At 41.3% G+C, this 12,593-nt stretch overlaps 1 protein-coding gene across 3 annotated transcripts in view; it reads right to left on the bottom strand.

The window, feature by feature from the left end:
* Positions 1-12,593, bottom strand: part of ift80 (intraflagellar transport 80 homolog (Chlamydomonas)) — a 233,645-nt gene that overhangs the window by 27,788 nt on the left and 193,264 nt on the right. For all 3 annotated transcript variants that reach the window (XM_059947169.1, XM_059947177.1, XM_059947185.1), the window contains 2 exons: positions 6,027-6,174; positions 5,543-5,714 (listed from right to left, as the gene is read on the bottom strand). In XM_059947169.1, the coding sequence (XP_059803152.1) occupies positions 5,543-5,714; positions 6,027-6,174 (320 nt within the window). The remainder of the gene's footprint in view (positions 1-5,542; positions 5,715-6,026; positions 6,175-12,593) is intronic.

Raw genomic sequence — 12,593 nt, 5'->3', positions numbered from 1 at the left:
CTTTTTATCAGATGATGGAAAATATTTTTTTGCTACTTGCCAAATCCTTTGGCTAACATCTTTTTCTGGAAAATGTTATACTGATACATGAGATTTGTCAAAGACCAATTGTCCTTGCAACATTAAGCAGAATGTCATTATAAGCAGTTGATGTATTGATGCAGAAAACACATTATGGTATCATTACTGTGATAGAAATCTATGTGACTAGTGCATGCCAAATTTTATTTGTAAAGTTGTGTGCACCAGAACTACTTCAATACATAGGTCACACAATAACCCAAAATTAAAACTGGCAATTTCAGCCAATGAACGTTTAATTCATTTATGGGAAAAAAAAAATAGAGCAAAAGAGTCTGCAAATATAATACAGACAATCTGACCAAGTGAGCCAAAAGATGGAGGAAGGAGTATTATGTTGTAAAATGCATGGTTATTCACTTTGGCAAGAAGACCCAGGAAACCTTCTCATCTAGTGAAAAACTTAAGGCTCTATGCTACAGATATACAGATATCTTCAAGTACTGACAGGCAGATGAAAGCCAGTTTAAAGAACAAGGCAGTGGGTAGATCTTCTGCAAGAGCAGACCAGAGAAGGAAAGTCATCTTCACAAAATGAGTTTTCTCATCAAGAGTGAACAAGTACAGCATCATGTTACAAAATAATTCCACAAAACTGGAGAACATTATGTCCCTTTAGATCCCTTTAATATGGAATCAGTACATCAGTACTGCAAAAATTGTCTATAGCAAAAACACCCAAGACCCTACCTGCTGAGAGCCAGCAACGGAAGGGAATCTATCAGGAACATGCAGGAACATTGGAAGGAACATATTGAAGGCTTCCTCTATCACAACCCTGTCCTTGATGGGAGTACCCTTAACTCTATCCCACAGAAATCTATCTTGAACACCAATAGTCTGAGAAGGCCACATTCAAACTCAAATATTGTGGCCTTGTGATCTGATGGTATCCACAAGAGAATTATAAAATGTCAGTGGTGAATAGTTTCAAGCACAGATTCACTGCCTAATCACCCACATTGAGAAGAGGATGGGACTTCAGAAATGCTGCACAACAAGCTTCAAGAAAAGGGTATTTGATAGTCAAGACTCAGCTTTCAGAATCAGAATCAGGTTTAATATCACTGGCATATGTTGTGAAATGTGTTGTTTTGTGGCAGCAGTACATTGCAACACATGATAATAAAAAACTATAAAGTACCATAAGATATGTGATATATCTATATATTTGTATATATAGTACATTAAATAAATAGTGCAAAAAGAGAGCTATGTGACGTAGTGTACATGGATTCATTGTGCGTTCAGAAATCTAATGGTAGAGAGGAAGAAGCTGTTCCTAAATTATGGAGTGTGTGTATTCAGGCTCCTGTAGCTCTTCCTTGATGGTAGAAATGAGAAGAGTTTATGCTCTTTGTCATTGGAGTCCCTGATGGATGCCACCTTTTTGAGGCATCACTTTTTGAAGATGTTCTTGATGTTGGGGAGGCTGGAGCTAATGGTGGAGATAGCTGAATTTGCAATTTCTGCAGCTTTTTCCAACTACATGTTGTGGCCTCTTCATACCACATGGTGATGCAACCAGTTAGAATTCTCTCCAAAGTACGTCTGTAGAAAATTGAAAGAGGCCTTGATGACTGAAATATAGCCACAATTGTGCCTTCTAGGTGACTGCAACTGTATGCTGGGCCCAGGATAGATCCTTAGAAATGTTGACACCCAGGAGCTTGAAACTTCTCACCCTTTCCACAGCAGAACACTCAACAATGACTGATGTGTGTTCTCTTGATTTCCCCTTCCTGAACTGCACAATCAGTTCTTTGGTCTTACTGACATTGAGTGCAAGGTTGTTGTTGCGTCGTCACATAGCCAGCTGATCTATCTCATTCCTGTATGCTTCCCTGTCACCACCCAAAATTCTGCCAACAATATCTGTGTCATTGGCAAATTTATAGATCATGTTTGAGCTGTGCCTAGCCACATAGTCATAAGTGCAGAGAGAATAGAGAAGTGGGCTAAGCATGCATCCTTGAGGTGCGCTAGTGCTGACTATCAGTGAGGAGAAGTTATTTTCGATCTGCGCTGACTTTGGAATTAGGAAGTCAAGGATCCAGTTGCAGAGGGAGACACAGGTTTTGGAGCTTGTTGACTAGTACTGAGAGTATGATGGTATTGAATGCTGAACTGTAATCAATAACCAACAGTCTGACATAGGTATTGCTATTGTCCAGGTGATCAAAGACCAAGTGGAAAGCCAGTGAGACTGCATCCACTGTAGACCTATTGTGGCGAGAGGCAAATTCCAACAGGTCCAGGTCCTTGCTTAGACAGGAGTAGTTTATGGCCATGAACAACTCCTCAAAGCACTTTATCAGAGTAGACTAATCTGACTAATCTGTTGGAGTTTTTTGAGGGTGTAACAAGGATGTTAGAAGAGGGTAAGCCAGTAGATGTTGTGTACCTAGATTTTCAGAAGGCATTCGATAAGGTGCCACATAGGAGATTGGTGAGTAAAATCAGGGCTCATGGCATTGGGGGCAGGGTTTCAACATGGATAGAAAACTGGTTGGCAAAGGGTAGCAGTGAATGGGTGTTTCTCAGACTGGCTGGAGGTGACTAGTGGGATACCACAGGGCTCTGTATTGGGACCACAGCTCTTTACGATTTATGTCAATGATTTAGATGAGGGCATTGAAAACTATATCAGCAAGTTTGCTGACGATACTAAACTGGGTGGCAGTGTGACATGCGAAGAGGACGTTAGGAGAATACAGGGAGACTTGGATAGGCTGAGTGAGTGGGCAGATACTTGGCAGATGTCATTCAATGTGAATAAATGTGAAGTTATCCACTTTGGAAGCAGGAACAAGAGGGCAGAGTATTGTCTGAACGGTGTAGAGTTAGGTAAGGGAGAAATGCAAAGAGACCTAGGAGTCCTAGTTCACCAGTCAATGAAGGTGAATGAGCAAGTGCAACAGGCAGTGAAGAGGGCAAATGGAATGTTGGCCTTTGTTACAAGGGGAATTGAATACAAGAGCAAGGATGTTCTTTTGCATTTGTACAGGGCCCTGGTGAGACCACACCTGGAATATTGTGTACAGTTTTGGTCTCCAGGTTTAAGGAAGGACATTCTGGCAATTGGAAGTGCAGTGTAGATTCACTAGGTTGATTCCTGGGATGGCAGGGCTGTCTTACGCAGAGAGATTGGAGAGATTGGGCTTGTACACGCTGGAATTGAGGAGATTGAGAGGGGATTTGATTGAAACGTTTAAGATAATTAAAGGATTTGATAGGATTGAGGCAGGAAATATGTTCCAGATGTTGGGAGAGTCCAGTACCAGAGGGCATGGATTGAGAATAAGAGGTCAGTTATTTAAAACAGAGTTGAGGAAGAGCTTCTTCTCCCAGAGAGTTGTGGAGGTGTGGAATGCACTGCCTCGGAAGACGGTGGAGGCCAATTCTCTGGATGCTTTCAAGAAGGAGCTGGATAGATATCTGATGGATAGGGGAATCAAGGGATATGTGGACAAGGCAGGGACTGGGTATTGATAGTAAATGATCAGCCATGATCTCAGAATGGCGGTGCAGACTCGAGGGGCCGAATGGTCTACTTCTGCACCTATTGTCTATTGTCTATAGATCTGTGTGCAACTGGGTGATAGTGGTTGAGGCAGTTCATTTTGCTTTTCTTGGACATTTGTTTGATTGTCGCCTTTTTAAAGCAGGTGGGAACCTCCAACTGTAGCAGTGAGAGATTGAAGATGGTCTTGAACACTTCCACTAGTTGGTTGGCACAGGTTTTCAGTGCACAACCAAGTACACCATCAGGGCCTGTTGCCTTGCGAGGATTTAGCCTCTTGAAAGATATCCTGCCATTGGCCTCTAAGACAGAGATCACAGGGTCATCAGATGCTGCAGGGAAATCACACAGGTGCAACTTTATTCTCCTTTTGAAAGTGTGCATAAAAGGTGTTCATTTGGGAGTGAAGCATCATTGCCAATCATGATGTTAGGGTTCACCTTTTAGGAAGTAATGGCTTGTAAACCCTGCCAGCGATTGTGCATCTGATTTTGTCTCTAATTTAATTTGGAATTGCTTTTTTGCTCTTAAAATAGCCTTCTGTATGTTGTACATGGACTTCTTGTATAGTTCTGGATCACTGGCATTGAATGCCACAAATCTAGCTCTCAGGAAACTATGGGTCTCCTGGGTAATCCATGGATTTTGGTCTGGGTATGTCTGATATGTTCTCGAAGGCACACACTCATCCACACAGGTCTTTATAAAGTCGATGACAACTGTGGCATATTCTTTCAGATTTGAAGATGAATCCCTGAATATCATCCAGGTCACCGACTCAAAACAGTCCTGTTTTGGAGGCTCCTCTGCCTCCCTTGACCATGGCTTCTTTGTCCTTACTGCTGGTGCTACTCTGGACTTTAGTCCCTGCTGCCTCTACCCTGGGAGTAAAAGTACAGCCAGGTGATCAAACTTTCTAAAGTTTGGGCGTGGGATGTCATAGTAAGCATTTTTGATGGTGGAATAAAAGCAGTCAAGAGTATTCGCTCCTCTGGTTCCACAGGTGATATGTTGGTGGTAGTTGTTCAGAAACTTCTTCAAGCTGGTCTGGTTGAAATCCCCTGTAGTGAGAGGGAAAGCATCAGGGTGCACTGTTTCATGACTGCTGATCATAGTGCTCAGCTCCCCCTGTGCCTGCCCGATGTTGGCCAGAGATAAAATGTACACAGTTACCAGGATGATGGTAGAAAACTCCTTCGGCAGAACAATGGACACAAGCTCAGATTTTCAAGGATGATCGATACCAGAGACTACTCAATCATATTTCCCTATTCTCACGCTGTCACCCAGAAATGGTTGCAATTGTGATCTACTCTGGGTAAAAATTATATTTATGACAAAAATTACAAAGTTTTTAGATTTCATTTCTCGGCATATGTAGCACATTCATACTACAATATAGCAAACAATTTGTTTCAACTATAATGTGGACCAAACACTGGTAAGGTCTAAGTGCTTATTAGGAATAATAGAAAGTAAAATCAAAAGTATTATATAATGGGCAGCCAATCCATTGCCATTTTCATTGCCTGTTTTCACAACAGCCAAAAATTTAAAAAAAACTGCCACTGTTGTCTGAAGAAAAGCTGCCATTAAATTCTTTTTTTCATTGAAGTTGCATGTTTTGCAATATGTAATAGATTTCCACAACAAAAGTTTGGGCTATGTGGCCTTAACTACAAATTATATACAGTGATTTATAAATAATATTTAAAAAATGAAAGAAAACACATTTTTGGATTGGTTTTTCTTCATATCTTGTTTTTAATTAATACACTTTGGATTGTTTTCATCTGCATTATGAATATTAATTAACAAAACTATGAAACTTCCATTTAATACATGATACCTTACAGAAAACTGAGATTTTTCTTTTTATATACTAAAATGAATAATAGTTCCACAAAACAATTTATAATCAATTTTTTTTGCAAATACCTTGACAAAGCGACAGAGACGAACTGCATCATCCCACCTTGAAGCAGTAACATATTCATGAAGGATGGCAGGGTAAGGTGATATACTTGTATGTATCATTGAGCCATCAACTCTTCTAATGGTGACTTGGTTTCCCACATAATTCACAATTTGAGGATTTTTACCAAATTCACTGAAAACAAAAGAAATGCTCTGTGGATTCAAGTACTTTAAGTTTATTCATATTCCAGTATTCTTTTATTTAATATATCTCCATTAAAATAATATTGAAAATGTCATGCAAGTATCACCAAAATTACTTAAAAGTTCACTAGCTAAAATTATAATTTTCAAATGAAAATTTCTTATTGTAAGTATTATCATTTTAAAAAAATCAAGTGAACTTCTGATAAAACATGGACATGGATGAACATAATCATTTAAATTAGTCTTTCAGTTTGTATAAAAAGAAGAAAGGATAATTATTTGTTGAGGATAATTCTACCTTGCATCTTTTTCATAAACTGTTTTGGACAGTAGCTCCTTATCTACGTAGACTACATTTGGATAATACCAAACCACAAAGTACATATTCTGCATTCCACATAGTATATTGATTGTGTCATTCCAAGCCATTGAGTGCACCATAGTTCCTGAATTAAATTTAAAAAATAACAGTTAGAATTACTTTTGTTTCACTAATATTTGTTTCAATTTTAATACATTTATCTCAAAGATTCAAGAAACCATGTTAATATTGCAGAGACACATACATACCATTGTTTACTTTTATTTTTCTAAGCTTTGGTATTTTTAAAACTAATAAACAAAAGTATCATTAACTGGTTTGTGATGATTTTTCTCAGACATTGCTGGCAGCAATGTCCAGTAGATTAAACTTCAGTTCCTGGAGACCGAGACAATTCTGGAGAACTGGCAACTCAAATAATTCATGCAGTATATAAAAATATGCCAACTCTTAATCATTTCACGCAACTAGTAAATCAACACAATGCAATACGTAACTCTCACTCTTTGCCAGCAAAAATAAGAATGGCATGATCTTAAACTGTCATCAGGTTCTATCAGAGAATAATCCTCATCAGCTTTATCATCAATTTAACATTAAGAATTCTTCAAAAATGACTTTGAAAAGACCATAAGACATAGGAGCAGAATTAGGCCACTCGGTCAATTGAGTCTGCTCAAACATTCCATCACGGCTGATTTATTATCCCTCTCCATCCCATTCTCCTGCCTCCTCCCATTACCTTTGATGTCCTGACTAACCAAGAAAGTATCAACCTCTGTTTTAAACATACTCAATGACATGTCCTCCACAGCCATCTGTGGCAATGAATTCCTCAGATTCATCAACCTCTGGCTAAAGAAATTCCTTCTTATCTCTGATCTAAATGGATGCCCCTATATTCTGAGGTTGTGCCCTCTGGTTTTAGACTCACCTACTACAGGAAACATCCGCTCCACATCCACTGTATCTAGGCCTTTCAATATTCGGCAGCTTTCAAAGAGATCCTCCCTCATTCTTCTAAATTTTTGAGAATACAGAGGATAACGACGACAGCAATGACGATGACTCCATCGGTCATGGTCGACCACGGACATTGTATCCTGGTTGTCTAGATACGCAAGCCAGACCAGTACAATATGGAGAGCAAGCTGTCGGCCATGTAGCAAGCATCTGATAGACCCAAAGGAACACCAAAGACAATAGAGTTTGGCACCAAAAGCAGTGCAGGAGTTGCCAGTCAGCATCGAACTCAATGTAGGACTGCCTTAGGGATTCCAACTCCAGATTTTTCCCTCTGGGTTTACTCCCAAAGCTATCTACATGAGTGGGTATAGCTGCAGACAGTGGTGGTTTGAGATCAGTGTTTTTCTTCTCCTAGATGAGCTGTCAACCATGGCCCATCAGCCCAAAGCCACTGGTTTTAAGACATCAGTAGCCCACCTTTGCCCCTTCTCCTGTCAGTGGAAACTGTTCCACCAGACTTAGTAGCAAAGCCACACTTTGAAGGCCAGGAACAGAACTTGGTAGTCTGAGGCTATTTGAGTTGTACACCATTGGGAGCATTTTGCAGGTAGTGGGAGTTTATGCCACTGCCACCCCTGACTTTTAACAACCTTAAGGAAATGCTGCTCATACAAAAGACTATAAAATATAGGAGTAGAAGCAAGCTATTCGGCCCATCGAGTCTGCTCTGCCAAACAATCATGGGCTGATGCAATTCTTCCAGTCATCCCCACTCCCCTGCCCTCATCCCATACCCTTTGATGCCCTGGCTGATCAAGAACCTATCTATCTTTGCCTTAAATGGACCCAATGACTTGGCCCCCACAGCCGATCGTGGCAGCAAATTCCACAGATTTACCACCCTCTGACTACAGTATTTTCTCTGCATCTCTGTTCTAAATGGACGTCCTTCAATCCTGAAGTCATGTCCTCTTGTCCTAGACTCCCCTACCATGGGAAATAACTTTGCTATATTTAATTTGTTAAGACCTTTTAACATTTGGAATGTTTCCATGAGATCCCCCCTCATTCTCCTGAACTCCAGGGAATACAGCCCAAGAGCTGCCAGACATTCCTCATATGGTAACCTTTTCATTCCTGGAATTATTCTTGTGAATCTTCTCTGAACCCTCTACAATGTCAGTATACCCTTTCTAAAATAAGGAGCCCAAAACTGTACACAATGCTCCAAGCGCCTTATAGCGCCTCAACATCACATCCCTGCTCTTATATTCTATACCTCTAGAAATGAATGCCAACATTGAATTCACCTCTTCACAACCGACTCAACCTGGAGGTTAACCTTTAGGGTATCTTGCACAAGGATTCCGAAGTCTCTTTGCATCTCCGCATTTTGAATTTTCTCCCCATCTAAATAATAGTCTGCCTGTTTATTTCTTCCACCAAAGTGCATGACCATACACTTTCCAACATTGTATTTCATTTGCCACTTCTTCGCCCATTCCCCTAAACTATCTAAGTCTCTCTGCAGGCTCTGTTTCTTCAACACTACCCGCTCCTCCACCTATCATTGTATCTTCAGCAAATTTAGCCACAAATCCATTAATACCGTCATCCAAATCATTGACATATATTGTAAAAAGCAATGGTCCCAGTACCGACTCTTGTGGAACTCCACTAACAACTGGCAGCCAGCCAGAATAGGATCCCTTTATTCCCACTCTGTTTTCTGCCGACTGGCCAATGCTCCACCCATGCTAGTAACTTCCCTGTAATTCCATAGGCTCTTATCTTGCTAAACAGCTTCATGTGCGGCACCTCGCCAAAGGCCCGTTCCTTTAACCATTAACACTTTCCTTCCTGGAATCATTCTTGTGAACCTCCTCTGGACCCTTTCCAATGCCAGTACATTTTTTCCTAGTCAAGGGGCCTAAAACTGCTCATAGTACTCCAAGTGCAGCCTGACCAATGCCTTATAAAGCCTCAGCATCACATCACATTCTAGTCCTTTCATAATGAATATTAACATTGACTCAACCCGCCTGTTAATTTTTAGGGAATTCTGCACAAGGACTTCCAAGTTCCTTTGCACGTGGCCAAATGGTTAAGGCCTTGGGCCTTGGATCTGAAGGCCATTAGTTGAAGCCTCAGCTGAGGCAGCGTATATATCCTTGAGCATGGCAGTTAACCACACACTGCTCCTGCACGTTTATAGCCCAGTGGCGGCGGTTGGTGCAGAATGGACAAGACAAGGCACCTCTGATTTTTGAGCTTTCTCCCCACTTAAAAAATAGTCTATTCCTTTATTCCTTCTATTTAAATGCATGACCATACACTTCCCTACACTGTATTCTAGTGGTCGCCAACCCGTCAATCACAATCTTTGAGACTTTCCCAGTAGATCCCAAAAAAAAGAAAAGAAAAATAAATACACAAATACTGTTGAGAGATGGTTTCCGGGGTGCGGGGTTTTAGTTTCATTCTTTCTGCCCAGTGCGCATGCGTATAGCTCCCCTGCCACGCACTACAGTGTATTTCAGTGGTTCCCAACCACCGGGCCGTGAGGAAACAATATGAGTCAACTGCCAACACAAAGTACACTGCGGATGCTGTGGTCAAATCAACACGTACAAACAAGCTGGAGGAACTTAGCAGGTTGGGCAGCATCATGTTGACTGCTCATTTCAACAGATGCTGCCCGACCTGCTGAGTTCCTCCAGCTTGTTTGTACATGATGAGTCAGCTGCACCTTTCCTCATTCCCTGTCCCGCCCACTGCTGAACTTGAACACACAGATGGACGCTGCCTCTAAACCTGTTTAGCACACCAAATGTTCGTGGGGAACCTGGTGCTTAAATATTTGCAGGCGACCTAATTCGGGCTCAGGGTTTTGTAAGTAGCAGAGCAGCTACCTTGCTACGATCTACTGAAAGTCATCCCTCAGGACAAACTTTTGTTGACCAATAAATCCTATGTGGGGGGGGGGGGTGCGCGTCCTGTCGCACTCCTCCTCGCTCAGTCAGTCGCTCAGTCCGGACTGTGACCACCGCGGCCACAGTACGAGAACAGCCGCAACTGACCAAGGTGTCTGATGGCGGATGGGCAGGAAGCTGGAGTTCAGGCCCAGAGGCTGTCTAATGAGGCAATGAAGTCCTCAAAACTGCTTCGGCACCTTGAGTCCAAGCACCCAGCACTTAAAAACAAACCCATTTGAGTTTTTCTCCAGCTGAAGAAACATGAACAAGTGGGACAGAAGCTAAGTGCTGAGAGCCACAAAAACTAAATTGTGGAATAGACTGGACATAAGGAAGCTGCTTTGATTATCGCTGCATTCCGGTCATGTTTAAACACCCTCGCACCCCCCCCCCCCCCACAGGTCTGCTGGTCCGCAAGGATATTGTCAATATTAAACTGGTCTGCGGTGCAAAAAAGGGTGGTGACCCCTGGTGTTCATACATTACTCCTATTTCCAGGTTGCGGGGTTTTACTTCGGACTTTCTGAGCATGCGTGTAACTAATCGATTTGGGGTTGATCTTACCTTTCACTAAGGCCGAGGTAGGGGATCTTGGACTTAAAAAGGTTGGTGACCCCTACTGTATTCCAACAGCTACTTCTTTGCCTATTCTCTCAATCTGTCCAAGTCCTTCTGCAGACTCTCTGCTTCCCGAACACTATCCATCCCTCCACCTATCTTGTATTGTCTGCAAACTTGGTGACAAAGCTATCAATTCTCCCATCAAAATCGCTGACACATAATGTGAAAAGAATTGGTACCAATACCGACCCCTGTAGAACACAACTTGTTGCTGGTATCCAAGCAGAACAGGCTGCTTTTATTCTGACTCTTTGCCTCCTGCAAATAAAAAATCTTCTATCCATGCTCTACTCTTTCCTATATTACCATGGACTCTTATCTTGTTAAGCAGCCTCATATATGGTACCTTGTCAAAGGCCTTCTGACAATCCAAGCAAACAACATCCATTTACTCCTCTTTTTCTATTCTGCATTTTATTTCCTCAAGGAATCCCAACAGATTTGTCAGTCAAGATTTGCCCTGGAAGGAAACCATGCTGACTTTGGCCTATTTTATCATGCACTTCCAAGTACATTGAAAATTCATCCTTAATAATGGACTCTATCATCTTCCCATCCACTGAAGGTAGCCTGACTGGCCTATAATTTCCTTTCTTCTGCCTACCTAGCCTTCTTAAAAGAGTGGAGTAACATTTGCAATTTTCCAGTCCTCCTGAACCACTCCAGAATCTTGAGAGTCTTGAAAGATTATTACTACACAATCTCTTCAGCTACCTCTTTCAGAGCTCTGGGTGTAATCCATCTGGTCCAGGTAACTTATCTTTTTTCAGCTTCCTAAGCAAATTCTTCTTAGTAATAGTAACTAAACTCCCTTCTGGCCCATGACACTTGAATTTCTGGCATACGACTAGTGTCTTCCACAGTAAGGACTGATGCAAAATACTTAAGTTCATCTGCCTTTCTTTGTTCCTCATTACTATCTCTCCACCTTAATTTTCCAATGATCCAAATCCATCTCACTTCTCTTTTACTTGTATATCTAAAAAAAAACTTTTGGTATCATCTTTGAGATTTTTGGCTCACATATTTCATCTTTTTTCTCATGTTTTTTTAAAGTTCCCTTCTATTGGTTTTTATAAGTTTCCAATGCTTTAATTTCCACTAATTTTTGCTATACTATATGCCCTCTCTTTTCCTTTAATGATGTCTTTGAATTCTCCTGTCAGCCACAGACTGCCTCATCCTCCCTTTAGAATACTACTTTATCTTTGGGATGCATCTTTCTTGCACTTACTGAATTGCCCTGAGAAACTCCAGCCATTGCTGTTCTGCAATCATCCCCGCTATTCTTGCCTTCCAACTAACTTTGGCCAGCTCCTCTCTCATGCCCCTGTACATCCCTTTACTCCACTGTAATACTGATACACCTGACTTTATTCCGTACACTGCGTGCATTGAAATATAACACCTTTATTCTTGTATTCACCATCTTCTTCGATTTTCTCCCCATGTAACACTTCACCTCATCCCACTGACTGCAAATCTGCCTTTTATCTGCCTATTCTTCCTCACAGTTTCACAACACACAGTGTTGACTTGTATACCAACTGCCCCATCCTGAACTCTGGAATAATTGAGTAATACAGCACAGAAACAGGCCCTTAGACTTAATCATTCATACTGACCAAGTTAGTCCCATTTGCCTGCATTTAGCCCATAATCACTTTAAGCCTTTCCGAACCTGTCTTTGTGTACTTCATACTCACTTCCACAGGTTCCTCTGGTAGTTTATTACATACAAGGGGTGATTGATAAGTTCATGGCCTAAGGTAGAAGGAGTCAATTTTAGAAAACCAAGCACATTTATTTTTCAACGTAGACCCCTCCTACATTTACACACTTAGTCCAGCGGTTGTGGAGCATACGGATCTTGGATCTCCAGGAAGTGTCCACAGCAGGGGTGATTGATATGTTTGTGGCTTAAGGTAGAAGGAGATGTTATTAACTTCAAACTTTCTGCATAATCACTCAAAGAGTTGAA

This window comes from Hypanus sabinus, chromosome 2 (genome assembly GCF_030144855.1).
Source record: "Hypanus sabinus isolate sHypSab1 chromosome 2, sHypSab1.hap1, whole genome shotgun sequence".
NCBI classification, from domain to species: Eukaryota; Metazoa; Chordata; class Chondrichthyes; order Myliobatiformes; family Dasyatidae; genus Hypanus; species Hypanus sabinus.
The sequence above is the reverse complement of the archived record's forward strand: the minus strand, read 5'-3'. Positions and strand labels throughout refer to the sequence as shown.